This window comes from Phacochoerus africanus, chromosome 5 (genome assembly GCF_016906955.1).
Source record: "Phacochoerus africanus isolate WHEZ1 chromosome 5, ROS_Pafr_v1, whole genome shotgun sequence".
Lineage (NCBI taxonomy): Eukaryota > Metazoa > Chordata > Mammalia > Artiodactyla > Suidae > Phacochoerus > Phacochoerus africanus.
This window is the reverse complement of record NC_062548.1, coordinates 17702675-17722626: the sequence shown is the minus strand read 5'-3', so window position 1 is coordinate 17722626 and position 19952 is coordinate 17702675. Positions and strand designations below refer to the sequence as shown.

The following is a 19952-nucleotide window of genomic DNA, read 5'->3' as shown; positions in this document are numbered from 1 at the left end:
CCGGGAGGGGCCATCTTGACTGAAGGCGATTGAGGGGCGGGGAGGGGCGGGGCGATTGCGGGGCGGGGCGGGTAGGCCTCGGAGAGGCCGGTGCCCGGGAGGCGGCACTCCGCCCGCCTTCCTGCGCGAGGGCGGCGACGCGGGGAGGGCCCGCCGGGAGCCCGAGCCCCAGCCCCTTCCCCGAAAAGAGAAGCTTAGCGGCTCCGGGTCTGCATGGTCACTGCCTGCCCCCGCCCTCCTCCTCCCCGGCTCGCGCTCAGGGAGGCCGGACCAGGCGCTGGAACCGGACCCCGGGGGGCCAGGTTCGCCCTTTGCGTCTAGAAGGCCTACCCGGGCCACGTCCACTCGCTTATGCCTGCGGGACACTGGTGAGCTCAGGCGAAGCCTCACCATGCCTCGTGACGTCTGCCCTGCGTGGTGGCCCGGCCCTAGCCTTGACCCTGGACCTCCACCTTCGGTCACCGGGGCCGTGGACCCGTACCCGGCATAGCGGCCACTTAAAGAATGTGAGGAGAGAGCGTCTATGATGCTAGTAACGCGGCCTGGATCCAGTTGTTCCGTACAATTACGTGATTTTCAAGGTATTACGTTTTACTCAGATTTCACGGTCACCAAAGCAATCTTCTGTTAATGGACCTTGGTATTGTAAACAAAGTATTTCCCGGGATAGTAAAAATAAATATATTTTAAGAACTGACAAGGTCTAAAGGTTTTTTCCCCCCTGGATGCTTACAATATAAAAATAAACAGAAGTAGGGTACAAAAGTATATATAGTTTGATCCCAGTATTGCTAAAGTTATATCCACACAGAAATAGAAAGAGACAAATGTGAAGTGTCATTGTCAGTGTTATAGATGATTTCCATTTTATTCCCCATAATTTTCTGAATTGTTGAAACTTTCTATAGTGAACAATGCATTATTTTTATAATCAGAGTGACACCAGTGAAACTTTTCAAAACAGCAGGAGGGGAGTTGCTGATGTGGTGCAATGGGATCAGCAGTGTCTTGGGAGCGCTGGGTCACAGATTCCATGCTGGACAGGGTGGATTAAGGATCCAGCATTATCGCAGCTGTGGCTTAGGTCCTCACTAAGGCTCAGATCTGATCCCTAGCCCCAGATATCCGTATTCCTCGGGGCAACCAAAAATGAAAAAACAAAAGGAGACAAGAGGAGGGAGTTCTGCTGTGGCACAGTGGGTTAAGAATCTGACTGCAGGGGCTGGGTTCCATTCCTGGCCTGGCAGCAGTGGGTTAAAGGATGTGCCACAGCTGCTGCTTCCTGGATTCAGTCCCCCTGGCCTGAGCACTTCCATAAAATAAATAAGAGAAAGAGAGGAAAAAAGGAAGAAAAGAAAAACAGCAGGAGTTCACTGGTGGCTCAGCGGGTTAAAGCTGCAGTGGTGTCACTGCTGTTGCTCTGGTTACTGCTGTAGGGTGGGTTCATGCCTTGGCCTGGGCACTTCCACGTGCTGGTGAGGCCAAAAAATAAAAAAAGAAACTTTCCAGAAAAAAAAAGCAGGTATTTAAAAGAAGTAAACAGGCAAAAATAAATAGGTGTCGATCTGCTTCTATAAATTAATAAATTGATTTTCCATTTGCAAGTCAATCTGTATGTATTTGGTACAAGTTGATTTTCTGCTGGTCAAAATTTTTTCTTGGTCAAGATCCAGTAAAACTTGGTTTCCCATTGTAGGAACCTGACAACCAGACCCTGTTAAATTCCATCTGCCAGTTTCCTTATTACCCCCTAATTCTGCCGCCTTGTACAAACCTATGGTTCTGGAGAGAAAAATGTGGACATGGTCAGCAGTGAGAATGGATGAGGTCACCAAAGAAATGAGGGCAGGTGGAGAACTGATCCGAAGATGGGCCCCAAGACACCCCACATTGGGGGTGAAAAGGAGGAATGAGCAGGTCCCCATCTCCTTGGGGATAAATCCAAACTCCTTAGCACAGTCTTTGTACAGAACACTGGGTGCTCCTGCTGGCCTCCTGCTCCTGCAGGCTTCTGGGCTTAGGGCCATTCCTGTGCCTAGAAGCCCATCTGCCCAGACAAGTTAACTCTTCCCCATCCTCCTCATTCATCTTTGTCTTCACCCCCCTTGGCCTCCAGGCCACTCCCTCCACACACATACAGACCCCAAATCCACCGAGGAAGGTGGTCCTTGACTCAGGCCCCTTCTCCATCCCGCCTTCCGTCCTTGTGAGTGGCCTTCCCATCCTGGGCCTTCGTTCTGTGCCCCTTGACTTGCCTTTACCTTTCCATCCCCCCGGTGAATCCTGCACTGGCCCACATGCTACAGTCTTTGCATTTTTTGAAACCCACGACTTCTGAGATTCCTCCCAGCCTACAATCTCCTGTTTCCACTCTGTTTACTCTGTCTTTATTTATTTGCTCCTTTACCAGATCAAAGCTCCATTTCCCCGCCCCATTTTTCTGAATCCAGCTGTCTTCTCCCGGGTCTTTCAGTCTGGAAACCATTCTCACACCACCCCCTGCCTCTCCTTGGAGCCCCCACCACTCTACAGCTTTTCCTCTGGAGCATCTCCAGCCCTGCCTCCCCCTTTCTTTCTCACTCACCCTTGCTCACTCACCCTTGGAGGGAGGGAATCTTCTCCCCACTCCCCAATCCTAATCTGGGAATGAAACCCGATCCCTCTTTGCTGCTTCCAAATGTAGGCACACAACCTCTATTCTAAGGACGGGTCTACAGAAGGAGAAAGGGAAAACCAAGCCAACAGACGAGAGGAAGTTACTGAGTAGTTCCTGCTTTTTTTTTTTCCCTTTTTTTAAAAATTTTTCCTTTTTCTTTTTTTATTTTTCCTTTTCCTTCCTTTCTTTTCTTTTTTTTTTTTTTTTTTTTAATTTTTCCTTTTTCTGGCCACCCCTGCAGAAGTTTCTGGGCTTGGGGTCGAATTGGAGCTGCAGCTGCCAGCCTATGCCATGACTTGTGGCAACACCAGATTCTTAACCCACTGAGCAAGGCCAGGGATCAAACCTGCATCCTCATGGACACTAGGTCGGGTTCTTAACCCACTGAGCCACAATGTTCCTGCTTTTATTTTGAAACTTTCCTTTATTTTTTTATTTTAAAATTTTTATTTATTTATTTAGTCTTTTTAGGACCGCACCTGTGGCATATGGAGGTTCACAGGCTAGGGATCGAATCGAAGCTGTAACTGCTGGCCCACACCATAGCCACAGCAATGCGGGATCCTTAACCCACTGAGCAAGGCCAGGGATTGAAACTGCGTCCTCATGGCTCCTAGTCAGATTCATTTCCACTGAGCCCCAGTGGCAACTCTGGAACCTTTCCTTTATTTTCTTTTTCTTTTTTTTGTCTTTTGTCTTTTTTGTTGTTGTTGTTGTTGCTATTTCTTGGGCCGCTCCCGCGGCATATGGAGGTTCCCAGGCTAGGGGTTGAATCGGAGCTGTAGCCACCGGCCTACGCCAGAGCCACAGCAACGCGGGATCCGAGCCGCGTCTGCAACCTACACCACAGCTCACGGCAACGCCGGATCGTTAACCCACTCAGCAAGGGCAGGGACCGAACCCGCAACCTCATGGTTCCTAGTCGGATTCATTAACCACTGCGCCACGACGGGAACTCCCGGAACCTTTCCTTTAAATATGTGTCAGAGGACGTGCCTGAATTCGCCGGCAGGTGACCCTGTCCCCTTGATTGCCAGTGAACCGTTTGACAGTCTGAAATGGTCTTGGGGGGTGGATTCCGCCTCGACCCGGAAGAAGCACCCCTTCCCTGGGGCATTTCCTCCTGTCTGCAGGTTGCTAACTCTAGGCTTTCCCATCCTCATTCTAGTTTATCTCAAGGAGGCCATTGACCTTTGAACCCGTCCCACTTAAAAGTCAACCTCCCAGATGCCTCCCACCCTACCTGCGGGACTGCAGAGAGCCAGACAGAGGAGCGGGCAGGATGTGCCTGAGAGAGAAACCCTGGAACTCCAAGCATCGGGGGACCAGGGAAGGAGGACAGGCCTTTGTGTGGAGAGCCAGCCTCCGCAGCTGTTTCCTCCAGGACAAACGTGAGTTCCCTGCAGAGGCAGATTAACCCTGAAGCTAAAGGTTTAAGCTTTAGGGGAGTTCCCGCTGTGGGACAGTGGGTTAGGTAGTTTGCAACTGCAGCTTGGATTCCATCCCTGGCTCTGGAACTTATATATGCGGCGGGTGCGGCCAAAAAAGGAAAAAGGAAAAAACAGTTTAAGCTTTAGGGCCCCTCACTAGCCACTTCTAAAGCCCTAAGAGGGATGCTCGCAGCTATTCACGTGATGTAGTTGGTGCCTCTGGTGCCCTGTGATCCCATCCCCTTCCGCCACCTCTGATTTCAGCCAGAGCTGAGTTCCCTGAAAGCTCAAGCAGTTGCCTCTGAGCAAGTTCCTGAAAGCTCAAGCTCACCCGCTGCTGGCTCTAAGTTGCTGAATTGTGCTTCTTCCCTGGAGTTGAGATGTGGAGGTGAAATGGGTGTTAACATCCTGAAGCCACCATCATCCAGAGGGAGATGGGAGCCCTTGGACGAGTGTTTCAGCCTTTCCTCCTCTAGGAAGGCAACTCTGGGAGACCCTGTGTTTGGCCCAAGTGTGACCTTGTTCATGTGCTTTGACATTGACTTCATTCTCCTCTCCCTCTTCCTGCGGCCATACTCCTGGGAACATTTCCCAGAGGAAGGCCTGCATGTAATAGGCCTTCATCTGAAGCTCTGCTTTTCAGAGAAGCCAGCTGGAAGTGGCTCTAGAAAGCCAACCCTTCGAATGGGATTCTGTAGTTTTAGTTTTTCTTTTTAGGGCTGCACCTGCAGTTCCCAGGCTAGGGGTCGAATCGGAGCTGCAGCTGCCAGCCTACATCACAGCTTGTGGCAAATGCCGGATCCCTAACCCACTGAGTGAGGCCAGAGACGGAACCCACATCCTCATGGATACTAGTCGGGTTCTTAAGCCCACTGAGCCACAACAGGAACTTCAGAATGGAATTCTGGAACTACACAACTTTTCCGGTCATTCAGCAACAAGGGCCCCACTGTCACTCTTGTTAAGTGGAGGGTGATAGCTCCAGAGATGCTGTGGCATTGGAATTACTAAGACTCGGAGTTCCCGTTGTGGTACAGTGGAAACAAATCCAACTAGGAACTGAGGTTGCTGGTTTGGTCCCTGGTCTTGTTCAGTGGGTTAAGGAACTGGCGTTACTGTGAGTTGTGGTGTAGGTCACAGACACGGCTCAGATCTGGCGTTGCTGTGGCTTTGGCGTAGGCCCGCAGCTATAGCTCCAATTAGACCCCTAGCCTGGGAACCTCCATGTGCCATGAGTACATCCCTAAAAACCAAAAAATAAAAATAAAAAAATTTTAAGAATTAAAAAAGAAAAGAATTACTAAGACTCTTACCTGGTGTGAATTAAGATAAAGTACAGTTGAAAGGGGGAACTACTAGGCCAGGCAATTTAACTCAAATGAATTGTGAGTAGGTAATTATTGTAAGTATTGTAAAGTAAGGTGCTTTTGCTAAGTGCCCAAAGAAGCTTCAAGAAAAAGACTGACAGGAGTTCCCTGTGTGGCTCAGTGGGTTAAGAACCCGACCAGTATCCATGAGGATTTGGGCACAAGCTGCAGCATAGGTTGCAGATGTGGCTGGGATCCCAAGTTGCTGTGACTGTGGTGTAGGCGAGTGGCTGCGGCTCTGATTTGACCCCTAGCCTGGGGACTGCCCTATGCCGCGAGTGCAGCCCTAAAAAGAAAAAAAAAAAAAAAGAATAACCAACTATATTTAGTAACTAGCAATCCAGGGCACAGAGGAAAGCCAGAGGGCCTCCCGGGCACTGTTTAAAGAGATGTCTATCTCCTGCAGTTGTAAGAAAACTGTACTGATACCTGGACCCAGTATTTAACCGTGAGATGCCAGAGCTGCAGGAGTCAGAGATCTCAGAGGGGTGGGGGGGGGAGCTGAGCTCTAGGATATGGATGTTGGCGTGGTTGCACCCAAAACTCTCGAAACCCTCACTCTACCTGAATCATCGGGCCAGTTAAAGAAGCCCGACCGCCTTGAGAGTAGCCTCCTCGTGACAGAAACCGCAGATAAAGGTGTCACCTGAGGAGGCTGCCTCACAAGGTACCCTCCTCTAGAGCCCAGCCTCCTCGGCCTCTTGCCTCCAGACCAGTAGCTGGGTCAGGTCTCAGCCCAGGAGGAACAGGGAAGCAGAGGCCCTGCTCTGAGGAAACAGCTCTTACAGGGAAGACTCACAGGACCTGGCTAATATGTACCCACAGGAAGGGAGCCCATGAAAGAGTGGACTTGAGCATTGCAGGCCAAAGGGTGGAACACAAAGCTCGATAGGGAGGGTTCATTGACGCAGGGTGGAGCCTCTCGTCCGTGACGCAGGATATAACGTTACAGAACGGCTGTCTGGAGTCAATCCTACTGCACCCCTGGGAAGGTTCCTCAGATCTTGACCACAGGGGTGGCTCACTGGAAACGAGGTGGGATGTTGGCGCTGCCTCGATGGCGTTTTGAGGAAGGTCAGGTGGAAGCCCTGGCAGCCCCGCCCCTTCTCACCTGCGAAGCTAGTAAACCAGCAGCCTCACGTCACCCCGTGGAACTGCAGGGCGCTGCCACCATCCAAGGCAGAGTGTGCCGGAGGGATGGATGGTCACCCCTGCAGCCCTTCCCAGGTCACTCCACGGCCCCTACACACACTGGATAGACCCAGTGTGGACTAGGGTCAAGGTCAGCCCCCATAAACTTCACCGACTGGTAGCTGACGCTCAGAAGCTGTATCTTTGCTGGAATAGAGCACCACAGCTTCAGGCGCTTGCTGTGTGGCTCCTGATATGATATATGTGTTCATTTCAGTCCCCATCAACAAGCAGAATCAAAAGCAGGTCACGATTATGTGAGAAAGATAGCGGTAGACGTTCACCGTCTGGCCCGAGGACCATGCAAACTCTCCTGTCCTCTGTCATAGTCCAGTCTCTTCTCCAGGGACCGGACCTTCTGCAGAACATCCTACTGGCTCGACACTATCAATGAGAGCACGCTGACTGGGCCTGTGAGCAGAAAGGAGCAGGTGCTATATGGATGCCTTAGGGAGGGAAACACATGCTGGAAGGTGAGAATTAAATCCCACCAAAATTCAGGGGCCTGCCTCCTCAGTGATGTTTCCAGAGGCACAGTGGCCTGAGCTGTGCCAGTATCTTCCCTCTTAGATAAAGGGCATTTATTACACCTTATTCATCCTACCGCCAGGAAAAAGACGCAGCATTTGGCAGGCCTCTCTAGACTCTGGAATCAGCGTATCTCACATCTGGGAATGCTGCTTCTTCCACCCCAGGGCGGGGGGGACCAATAGTTGGAAGTTACCCTTGTGGATACCTACTCCAGGTATGGGTATGCATCCCTGCCCACAGGGCGTCCATCAGCATCGCTAACAGAAGTTTTGCTCAGTCTGATGTGGCAAAAATAAGACCTGGCACCGTATCACCCCAGATGACAGACCCATTTTATGGTGAGAGAGGCCTAAGGATGGGCACATGACTTCCGAATCCACTGGCCCCTCCATAGCGGGCATCGCCCAGAAATGGGGGCCTATTAGGAGGATGGAGTGGCCTTGAAAAGTTTAACAAAGGCACCAGCGTGGGCACAGGGCACTGCAGATGTGGGGTGCTCTCCTCCGGGATGTGGAATGTGCCAACACTTGGTGTTCCCTGGCAGCTGGATCACACAGTCCAGGAATCAAAGCGAATAGAAAAGGAAACCGCCCCCTCACCCTCTCCTCCAGAAACCCATTTTCAGAGTTTGTTTCCCCATCTTCACAACCTTAGGGTTTGATGGATTTCGAGGTCCTGGTTCCCAGGATCAGGAGAAAGGGACCACGTCCACCAGAGGCCCCAGGACCGCATCAAAGATTCAGTGAACTCAGCTCTGGGGCTCCTCAGCCAGGGACTGTCAGGCCAAGAAAGGGTTTCTACACTCGCCAGGGTAATTGACCCCAGTCTTCTTGAGATTCTGTCAGTGGAGCATGTCTGCAGCACAGCGGACTTATGGGGCCACTTCTTGGAGCGTCCATGGCCAGTGTTAAGAGTGAGCAGGCAGTGGTAGCAGCTGTGGCCTGACAGAGCGAGATAACCAAGGGCTCAGAGCAAGCAGGCAACCCAGATGAGTGAAAATGGCCAAGAACGAAGGGCGTCGAGATCGGGCGGTGGAGGAAGGAGAGAATGGACGTAGTGAGGCCGCAGCGGCGGTCGTCTGTGTTTTAGTCCCCTGACTCTCTCACACGAAGTCTTCTTTACAGATTGCAGACGGCAGCCAGGTTGAAGGTTCCCTTCCTGAGCTGACTTTCTGTGGGCCACATGCAGAGCGGCCACAGGGGTGGGATGAAGAAGATGCCTTGGGGCCCCGGGTCCCCTCCCTTGGCTCGCCTCTGGTTTCAGCCTCAGCTGTGAGGGGACAGCTCCATGAGAATTCCGGCCCCTTGAGCTGGCAGCGGCCTGGGAGTGAGATGTGTACACACTGCAGGCTCTCCCCTTCTGCCCAAAGGCCTTCTCGAAACCAGAGGCACCCACTCGGCCTCCTGCTGCAAGCACAGACCAGAAGTGAGAGGCAGAGAAATAGCCGGGGCGGGGGGGGGAGCCAGGGGATACATACTCTCCCCTCCTTTCCCGGAGGCCAGAAATTCTAGAAGCCATTCTGTCTGCTTCTCTGCACCTCCAGTGGCATCAAGGCCCCATTTCTTACAGCCTGGACTTCGGTGACCCAGTCCTGTCTTGGCCTTTCCCTCTCCCTGTCTCACTTGCCCTGCTTCCCAGCATCCAAGCCCTGGTCCCAAGCTCGGCTTTGAGGCAAGCCTGACTTAAAATACATCAATTTAGGAGTTCCCTGGTGGCCTAGCAGTTAAGGACTCGGTGTTGTCACTGCCGTGGCACAGGTTCTATCCCTGGCCCAGGAACTTTTGCAAGCCTCGAACATGGCCAAAACACAAACAAAACACATCAATTTCTTTCTGTAAAATTTGCAAAAAAGTAAGATATTTTACTTGGACTTCCGCTCTCTCTTTGCTCTCTGATTTTCCTTCTGTCTTCATGTCTGACAACACTGGAATGGACTCTAGCATTTTTGGGATCTGGCTAAGGGGAAGTTGAGCTTAAGTTTGGATTTAGTGAGATGTAAAAATATGGTTGAGGAGTTCCTGTTGTGGCTCAGTGGGTTAAGAACCTGACTAGTATCCATGAGGACGTGAGTTCAGTCCCTGGCCTGGGTCAGTGGGTTAAAGATCCAGCATGGCCACAAGCTGCAGTGTAGGTCGCAGAAGTGGCTCGGATCTGGCATTGCTGTGGCTGCAGTGTGGGCCACTAGCTGTAGCTCCAATTCAACCCCTAGCCCGGGAACTTCCATATGCCGCAGGTGTGGCCTTAGAAAGAAAAAAATATATACGGTTGAGTCACTTCCTCGTACAAAGTTATTGCTAGTGGGTCCAACGTAAGGAGGCTTCCAGGACTGTGCCTACTACCCACTGCGCCAGCCCCTTACCTGATACCGTGATACCCAGGTGCAGGGCCGGAGACGGACGTTTGCTGTGCTGTCGCTGGAAATGTATGGGCAGCAGAGGAGAAGCGAGGCCAGAAGTTAAAGATCAGCACGGTTGTAAACAGACAATTACATTCTTGCTGATGCCTAGTCATAATGCAGGAACATTCCTTAATAATTGGGAATATGCTGGAGTTCCCACTGTGGCGCAGTGGAAACAAGTCCAGCTAATATCCATGAGGATGCAGGTTTGATCCCTGGCCTCGATCAGTGGGTCAGGGATCCAGCGCTGCTGTGAGCTGTGGTGTAGATCACAGACCCAGCTCAGATCCCATGTTACTGTGGCTGTGGCGTTTGCCAGCAGCTATAGCTCCAATTTGACCCCTAGCCTGGGAAATTTCATATGCCGTGGGTATGAACCTAAAAAAAAAAAAACCCAAAATTTGGAATATGCTATCATATGTATATGAGATGCATATACACACGTACACACACACATACACCTTGTTTCTTTTTAATAAGATTTGTGTAAAATAGAATTTGTGACCATTTCCCTGTTCATAGGATACAAACCTGTGCCAGCACCTTAAACAGGAGTTGTATTTTTGTGAACTCACACCCCAGTCTTAGCCCACATCTTAGCATAGTTGATGCATCTTGTTCTGGAAGGTCTGGTGGTTCCAAGCAAAAGGGTGTGCAAAATTGTCAGCAAAGTGGTGACAAGAAACAGTGTCAAAACAGTGACAAAACTCCCGTCTGGCAAGGACCTCTCACAGTGACCCCTCCTCTGGCTTCGACAGTTTCTGCCCTGCTACTGAATCACGGCTGGGGAGGATTCAAACGCATTCTAGGATCTCCCATCATAGAAAATGTTCTCCGATCCACGTTCCCCTCCACAGCAAAATTTATCAGAAGAATTTCCTGTGCCCAGTGTCGCCAGATTCTCCCATTCTGTTTACTCTCACCCTACTCCAGTCAGGCTGAACACTCCATGAAACTGCTCTTGGCACGATCGTCCGTTCCGATTGTTGGATCCGCACTCCTTTGCGCTCATCTCACTCTCAGTGACCTTTCCCTCGGTCGTAGAGGTCAACATTCGCCTACGTTCCCATGAAGCTTCCTGCTCTTCGTTTTCCTCCAACGCCACTGGTCACGTCTCTGCCTCCTTTGCTGGCTCCCTCTATTTTGTCTGATCTTTACGTGTGTGCAGTATCTCAGGGTTCTCTGTCTGTATCCTCTCCCCACCCAATTATCTCATCCGTTCCCATGGCTTCATATACTATTTGTATGCTGGTGGAATCTCCCGAGATTCAGGTCCTTGTATAATCTAACCCCCCCACATCATATCAGGGCTCATCTATGTGAAATGAAGAGGAGTTCCCGTCGTGGCGCAGTGGTTAACGAATCTGACTAGGAACCATGAGGTTGCAGGTTCGATCCCTGGCCTTGCTCGGTGGGTTAAGGATCCAGCGTTGCCGTGAGCTGTGGTGTAGGTTGCAGATGAGGCTCGGATCCTGCATTGCTGTGGCTGTGGCATAGGCAGGTGGCTACAGCTCCGATTCGACCCCTAGCCTGGGAACCTCCATATGCTGCGGGAGCAGCCCTAGAAAAGGCAAAAGGATTAAAAAAAAAAAGAAAGAAAGAAAGAAAGAAATGATGAGAAGTTGGCAGAAGTGATATTATGTTGCTTCCAAGACAAGATCAAGTGTGATTTCTGCCTCTTGCTGTCTCTCGGATGGCTTGCTCTGGGTGAAGCAAGCTGCCATGTCCTAAGGACATCCAAGCCGCCTGGGGGGTGGCATACGTTGGGAAACTGAGGCCTCCTGCCAGCAGCCATGTGGGTGGGTGAGCCCCAGGCAAGCCTTCAGTTGACTGCAGCCCCAGCTGACATCCTGACCCCCACTTTATGAGCAACCCCAAACCACAATTACCCAGCTAAGCCACTCCCAAATTCCCGACCCACAGAAACTATGAGATATGAGGACACAGGTTCCATCCCTGGCCTTGCTCAGGGGGTTAAGGATCTGGCATTGCCGTGAGCTATGGTGTAGGTGGCAGACTCGGCTCTGTTCCTGCATTGCTGTGGTTGTGGTGTAAGCCAGCAGCTACAACTCTGATTGGACCCCTAGCCTGGGAACCTCCATATGCCATGGATGCGGCCCTGAAAAGAAAAACAAACAAACAAAAAAAGAAAAACAGAAACTATGAGATAAATAAGTGTTTTGTGGTTTTCGGTTGCTAATACAATCTCCAAGTTTATATCTCCAGCCTTGTCCACTCCACAAGTTTCTAAATTCACATATTGAAGTAGTACTACCTGATATCAACCCTTAAATATCAAAAGCATGTCAGAATTAACATGGACAAATCAAAACTCTTGATTCAGAAAACTCTACTACTGCCCAGTTTCTACTCTGGGAGAAATCTACATCTCAGGAACAGGAACCACATGGGGAGTTCCCTTTGTGGTTCAGCGGAAACAAATCTGACTAGTATCCATGAGGATGCAGGTTCGATCCCTGGCCTTGCTCAGTGGGTTAAAGATCTGGTATTGCCTTAAGCTGTGGTGTAGGTTGCAGACGTGGCTTGGATCTGGCATTGCTGTGGCCGTGGTGTAGGCCGGCAGCTGCAGCTCCGATTCAACCCCTAGCCTGGGAATTTCCATATGCCTCGGGTGTGGCTCTAAACCCCCCCCCAAAAAAGAGAGAGAACCACTCAGCATCTCAGGCCAGAAACCGAGGAGTCATTCTTTATTCCTTCCTTTCTCTAACCCTGCACATCCAAACCCTCAGCTCTACTTCCAGGATTTATCTTGACTCTCTCTACCCCTTTCCACCTCTGTTGCTCCTGCACTGGTCCAGACCACAGCCCTCTCTCACCTGGACTGTTGCCTCTTAACTGCCTTCCCCTCCTCCATGTCTGCCCATCCCACCAGAGCAAGAGGAATGAAGGGTCTTTAGAAAAATTATACCATGTTATCTGGTTAAAACCCCCCAGTGGCCTCCCAGTACACTTTGGAGTAAAATTCAGACGCCGTTCCATGGCCCTCAAGAGCTGTGTGCCCCATCCCTGCCCGCTCTCACTCTTACTCACCATTTCCCAAACATTTGAACCATTTTTCTGTTCCTCAGATGCTTCAGGCCCATTCCTGCTTTGGGGACTTTGAACACAGTGCTCTCATAGTTTCTCCTTCTTTGTGACTCAGGCCTTGGCTCAAACGTCACCTCCTCATTGAGTTCCCCTCTACCCACTTTAAATTTAGGAGTTCCTGTCGTGGCTCAGTGGTTTAGGAATCTGACTAAGAACCATGAGGTTGTGGGTTCGATCCCTGGCCTTGCTCAGTGGGTTAAGGATCCGGCGTTGCTGTGAGCTGTGGGGTAGGCAGGCGGCTACAGCTCTGATTCAACCCCTAGCCTGGGAATCTCCATATGCTGCAGGAGCGGCCATAGAAAAGGCAAAAAGACCAAAAAAATAAAATAAAATAAAATAAAATTCAACTTAGTAGTTAACCACTGTAGTTAATAGTGCTGTTCACCAAGCATTTCTGGTCCTCCTCTTTTTTCTTTTTTTTTTTCTTTTTTCTTTTTTTCCCACTGTACAGCAAGGGGATCAAGTTATCCTTACATGTAGACATTTTTTTCCCCACCCTTTGTTCTGTTGCAACATGAGTATCTAGACATAGTTCTCAATGCTACTCAGCAGGATCTCCTTGCAAATCTATTCTAAGTTGTGTCTGATAAGCCCAAGCTCCCGATCCCTCCCGCTCCTCCTCTTTCCTAACCACGTGGTCCTTGCCCCTTTGAAGTTAGGTGTGACCACGTGACTGTTTTTGTCAAATGCAATTGAGAGAGCAAAAATTGTAAGAGCCAGCGTCTGACCTGCCACCTCCCAATTCCTGCCTTGGCAATAACGGAAACACATGTCTAAATTGAGTCCTGAGTGAGTTAGGATGAGTCATGCCCCCCTTCCAACCTGTGATGGATGTTGGGCATAGGTTAGAAATACATTTTCATGGTGTCAAATAACTGAGATTGTGGGGCTGTTTGTTACTATAGCACAATTTGCCTCTCCTGACTGATATACTGTGAGCCAGGTACTCATCTGGGTGTTTTACATGTATTAACTCTTTCACTTCTCACAACAACCCTGTGAATAGGTACAGTTATTATTCCTGTGTTACAAATGCAGTGACTGAGGCACAGAAACGTCAAGTAAGGGGCAGAGGTAGAATTTGAACCTGCTTAGAGATTTATGCTCTTAGTCATTCTGCTACACTGCCTCTCAAAGACTTTCTTTTCTTTTTTCTTTTTTTGTCTTTGTAGGGCTGCACGCATGCATATGGAAGTTCCCAGGTTAGGGGTCCAATCGGAGCTACAGCTGCCAGCCTGAGCCACAGCCACTGCAACGCCAAATTTGAGCTGTGTCTGTGAGCCACACCACAGCTCACAGCCAGATCCTTAACCCACTGATCGAGGCCAGAGATTGAACCTGCGTCCTCATGGCTACTAGTCAGATTCATTTCTGCTGAGCCATGACAGGAGCTCCTCAAAGACTTTTTTTTTCATCTTTTTGTCTTTTAGGGCTGCACCCTTGGCACATGGAGGTTCCTAGGCTAGGGGTCCAGTCGGAGCTGTAGCTGCTGGCCTACGCCACAGCCACAGCAACTTGGAATCTGAGCCACATCTGGGACCTACACCACAGCTCACGGCAATGCCGGATCCTTAACCCACTGATTGAGGCCAAGGATTGAACCCCCATCCTCACTGACTGAACTCTCTTAACCACTGAACCATAACAGGAACTCCTCAAAGACTTTCAAACTCATAGTTGAACAAGGAATTGCCAGAGTCATAGGTTTTATTATATATTCATACATATATAGAGAAAAGGGAACTGCCAATTTTCATCCTTACAGAGTGTGTGTGCGTATATCTTTTAGGAATACAGAGATGTCATTTGATATTTTAATTGCTATTTTAATGTCAATACCAGCAAAACGATTATCAAGTATAACAACCAATCAGAATAACAAATATTTCAGAAGTTAAAGGTTATTTTTACAAGATGTAAAAACAATCTCTAAAGTTGAGTGTCCTAAAAGACTCTATCCTATCTTGTAGAAATACCTTCAAGGGCTTTTTTTTTTTTTTGGCCATGCCCAAGGCATGTGGAAGTTCCCGGGCCAGGGATCAAACCTGAGCCATAGCAGTGACCCAGACCACAGTAGCAGAACAGTCCTTGGAACTCCAAGGACTTTTTTTTTTATAGTTTAAAACAAATTCCCTTGAGGCATAATTTACAAATAATGAAATGCTCACATTCTAAGTATATAGTGTGACAAGGCTTTGGCAAATACCTGTCAGAATATAGACCTTTTGGAGTTTCCTGGTGGCCTAGTGGTTAAAGGGTCCAGCAATTGTTACTGCTGTGGCTTGGGTTGCTGTTCTGGTGCGAGTTCCCTCCCTGGCCCAAGAACTTCTGCAGGCTGCAGGTGCAGCCAACAAACAAATAAACAAATAAATAAATAAAAATTAAAAATGGGAGTTCCCGTCGTGGCGCAGTGGTTAACGAATCCGACTAGGAACCATGAGGTTGCGGGTTCGGTCCCTGCCCTTGCTCAGTGGGTTAACGATCCGGTGTTGCCGTGAGCTGTGATGTAGGTTGCAGACGCGGCTCAGATCCCGAGTTGCTGTGGCTCTGGCGTAGGCTGGTGGCTACAGCTCCAATTAGACCCCTAGCCTGGGAACCTCCATATGCCGCGGGAGCGGCCCAAGAAATAGCAACAACAACAACAACAAAAAAAAAAAATTAAAAATGTACAGGGAGTTTCCACTGTGGCATCAAGGGTTAAGGATCCAACTGCAGCGGCTCAGGTCACTGTGGAGGTGTGGGTTTGATACTCAGCCTGGCACAGCAGGTGAAGGATCCAGCATTGCTGCAGCTGTGGCTTGAATTCAATCCAAGGCCCAGAAACTGCCATATGCTGTGGGTGTGGCATATGTGTATGAAGAGAAGGGGGAGGCTTTTCCACTATTCCAGGCAGTTCCCTCCTGACCCTGCCAGTCTATCTTGCCCCATCCCTGGCCCCAAGTAACTACTGATCTACATGGTGTCATCATAGATTCGATTTGGCTTTTCTAGAGTTTCGCATAAATAAAATGGTACAGGATGCTTTTTTGTGTCTAGTTTCTCCCATTCTCCATGTTTTTTTGTTTTTTTGTTTTTTTTGCTATTTCTTGGGCCGCTCCTGCGGCATATGGAGGTTCCCAGGCTAGGGGTCGAATCGGAACTGTGGCCGCCAGCCTATGCCAGAGCCACAGCAACGCAGGATCCGAGCCGCGTCTGCAACCTACACCACAGCTCACGGCAACGCCGGATCCTTAACCCACTGAGCAAGGGCAGGGACCGAACCCGCAACCTCATGGTTCCTAGTCGGGTTCGTTAACCACTGCGCCACGACGGGAACTCCCCATGTTTTTGAGATTCTCCTTGTGATTGCCTGGGTCAGTATCTCATTCCCAAGGACAGTTTTCAGTAACAGAAAAACAGAACACGTTTCAATTCTGGGCAGAACTTGCAGAAATAGTCTCACTTCCACACTTTGTTCAGATAAGAGTCTTTGAAGCAATTTTATGACATGGAATGGTGTCTACCCTCTGTGGAAAGAGGAAATTCCTGAGATTCCTTTTCTCTTGCAACATTCTCAAGACACCATACCCGCTTTCCATTAGAAAAGAAAGGTCCTGGAACCTCAAAACCCACCTTATGGAAAGGAAGGCTGCAGAAGAGAATTCTAAGTCAGAGGAATGAGGGTCAGAAATGGGTTGGCTCCAATACACCTGATATAAATCAACACCTTCTTCCTCTCTCTGATTTGTCCCTGACACTTCTCACGATCTGAGGTGACTGCATCCATTTCCTTTCCAGAACGTCTGTGGTTGGCTGAATAACAAAGCCCTGCCATCAGTGCCCTTCCTGGGAGAGGATCCGACAACCACCCCCACACACAGCAGGCACACGCCTTGGCCAGATCTGGCCATGTAGACACACGCCGTCCTAGTCCATCCACTCGCATGGCTGGAGCGTGTCCTGTGGTGTGGAGGCACCCCTGGTGATTTCGCCCTTTTCCTGTTGAGCGTTGAGGTTGTTCCCATTTTTCACTTTCCCATCAGCACATTGCTCACAGGCCTTCTGACCTTGTGCTCACAGGTGAGGTTTTCCCCAGGTGGGTCCTAGGGATGGAGCTGCCGGGCCAGGGGGTCGGTGCGTGGCGCTTTGCTGTGGCCGAGCACTCTGCCCGGTGTTGGGGACATGGCTCGGATGGTCAGTGTCGCAAATGAGACACATGAACACGGGGAGATCTCGAGAAGGCTCTTTACTTCTGCAGAAGGACGTGGGCGCTCAAAAAGCACGCGCGCTGAACCAAGGACCCTCCCCAGTTTATTCCTAATGCAGGTGATGTCCCTGTCCCCTTCCCATGGGTCAGCTCAGGGTGCACATTCTTCTCGGTGGGCTAATTTGAAATGAATTGTTACTGGGAGAAGAGAGAAAGAGGAGGTGGGATCGCAGGAAGGCGTTTCAGCCAAAACCGGAGCAAAACGGAGTAACCAAAAGACTTCCTTTGATAGAAAAGAGATTATGGGAGTTCCCGTCATGGCTCAGTGGTTAACGAATCCGACTAGGAACCAGGAGGTTGCAGGTTCGATCCCTGGCCTCGCTCAGTGGGTTAAGGATCCGGTGTTGCCGTGAGCCGTGGTGTAGGTTGCAGACACAACTCGGACCCCCAGTTGCTGTGGCTCTGGTGTAGGCCAGTGGCTACAGCTCCGGTTGGACCCCTAGCCTGGGAACCTCCATATGCCGCGCAGGTGCGGCCCTAGAAAAGACAAAAAGACAAAAAAAGAAAAGAAAAGACATTATGCTACTTTCCACTCGGGGTCTGTACACAGGGCGTTCTTCCTCCCAGCCACCCCTCCGAAGCTGCCCAGCCTACGTGTCTCCTCTTCCACCACCTCTGCTTATGTATGGTTCACAAAGAGATCTCCCTTATTTTTATCTCGCCTGCAACTTTCTGGGTCTTTTCTCTTTTTTTGTGTTGTACTCGTCTTTATTATATATTTGAAGCATGGGTCACAATGCTATTTGGCTGTAAATCTGTCCTGAGCGACTTTTCTCTGCATCTCCTCCACCCCACAGTGCCTTTCTACTGGTCTACTTGCTCCTTGGCCCCAGAAACAACCTTCCCAGGCTTGTCTTGGAGGCTGCATAGTTCCTGGGTTATTTTTCTAAGCTTGGCTCAGATGTCAGCTCTTTTGTTTCCTCACTAGGACAGAACTTCCTCCTGGGATAGCAGCTGCCACCACATTTTATTTTGCCTTTTTTTGTTGTTGTTGTTGTTGTTGCTATTTCTTGGGCCGCTCCCACGGCATATGGAGGTTCCCAGGCTAGGGGTTGAATCGGAGCTGTAGCCACCGGCCTACGCCAGAGCCACAGCAACGCGGGATCCGAGCCTCATCTGCAACCTACACCACAGCTCATGGCAACGCCGGATCCTTAACCCACAGAGCAAGGGCAGGGGCCGAACCCACAACCTCATGGTTCCTAGTCGGATTCGTTAACCACTGCGCCACGACGGGAACTCCATGCCACCACATTTACAGTCAGGGCCCTGAACTGAAGGCCTGGCTGCTTGGCCTGAGCCACACGGTGACCCCTTTCATAAGCGCAGTGATAGGGGACCTCAGTCGGAGGGGAGAGCGTACAGAGGATCACTTGGCGACCCGGTGGGGGAGACTGTGTGTGGGGGGGGTGCCCACTGGGTTCCTACCACGTGATGGCAATAGTAACAGCAGCCTCCAGGAGCAGGCACTCTGCTAAGGGATTCTTGACAGTTTCTGATGGCCTGGACAGAGAATAATAGAATAAGCTCCCCCTGGTGGCGGGGTGCATCAATGCAAAATGTCCTTGCAAAGACGTGAGGGACACAAAAGCTTGAGCATAATAAGCTGGTCACAAGGACACTCAGCTGATCAGAGCACACATGTGAGAGTTCCCCTTTTTTTTTTTTTTTTTTTTTCCAATAGACAAATTTCAGTGCATTTTAAAGATACCACAAATTAGTCTTGGGGATCATTTGGTATCTTCTTCTTTCCATAGCGAGGCGTCTCTTAGGTCTTACTCCTCAGACTGCCGATTTTTCAGAGATATGGATAACATCCCAATTTTTTCTGATTTCCTTGTTTTTACCTATGGCTTGCTGAGTCAGAGCAGCTGAATTTGATGCAAGGTCAATGCAAATCACTCTCCGGTCTTGAGATACTGCATAAGCAATGCCTGGCCTTATATGAACCCTGCAGATTTTTCATCCAAGAAACTTCAGATTTCAAGAGACCTGTTCTCCTGAATACAGACACGGTTGGGGAAGTGAGCACACACAGACACACTCCTGTAATGGAAGCCCGTGGAACACCCTTGATCACGTCTCTGTTTGACTGTGGTCAGCATGAACTGGAGCTGGTTTTTTTCTCTGCTGTTTGTCAACCCAGAGCCCCTTCCTGTTCTTTCCAAGGAGACTGAGCTCCATACCAAACACTGTCCCTCTGCAAGATTCCTCCAGGGCCCCTCACAGCAACTGCCCGAGTGACAGGGACATTTTCTGGAATGCTGATGTTCAGGTTGCTGAAAACAGTCTTCATTCTCCTATTGGATTCAGCAAAGAAAGCACATTTTCTTTCTTTCTTTCTTCCTTTCTTTCTTTCTTTCTCTCTTTCTTTCTTTCTTTCTTTCTTTCTTTCTTTCTTTCTTTCTTTCTTTCTTTCTTTCTTTCTTTTGGACAGAGATGCAAACTAGAGTTCGCTATTCTCTATATAAACTCACATACATTCCTTCACATCAATCCAATCTTTCCATACCAATTTTTTTTTTTGTCGTTGTTGTTTTTTTGTTGTTGTTGCTATTTCTTGGGCCGCTCCCGCAGCATATGGAGGTTCCCAGGCTAGGGGTTGAATCGGAGCTGTAGCCACCGGCCTACGCCAGAGCCACAGTGACGCGGGATCCGAGCCACGTCTGCAACCTACACCACAGCTCACGGCAATGCCGGATCGTTAACCCACAGAGCAAGGGCAGGGACCGAACCCGCAACCTCATGGTTCCTAGTCGGATTCGTTAACCACTGCGCCATGACGGGAACTCCCATACCAATTTTTTTATTGAGGTATAGTCCGGAATTACAATGTTGTGTTCCTTTCAGGTGTACAGCATGGCGATTATTTTTCAGATTATTTTCTCACGTAGGTTATTACAAGATATTGAGTATAGTTCTCTGTGCTATATAGTAGGTCCTGATTGATTATTTTATATCAAAGAGCATCTTAAGGTTTATTTATTTATTTATTTATTTATTTATTTATTTATTGCTTTTTAGG

At 49.6% G+C, this 19952-nt stretch overlaps 1 protein-coding gene across 2 annotated transcripts in view; it reads left to right on the top strand.

The window, feature by feature from the left end:
* The first annotated feature begins 497 nt into the window (after positions 1-497).
* Positions 498-19952, top strand: part of CRCP (CGRP receptor component) — an 86891-nt gene continuing 67436 nt past the window's right edge. For both annotated transcript variants that reach the window (XM_047779942.1, XM_047779944.1), the window contains exons 1-2: positions 498-581; positions 3825-4047. In XM_047779942.1, the coding sequence (XP_047635898.1) occupies positions 3884-4047 (164 nt within the window). In that variant the 5' untranslated portion in view covers positions 498-581; positions 3825-3883. The remainder of the gene's footprint in view (positions 582-3824; positions 4048-19952) is intronic.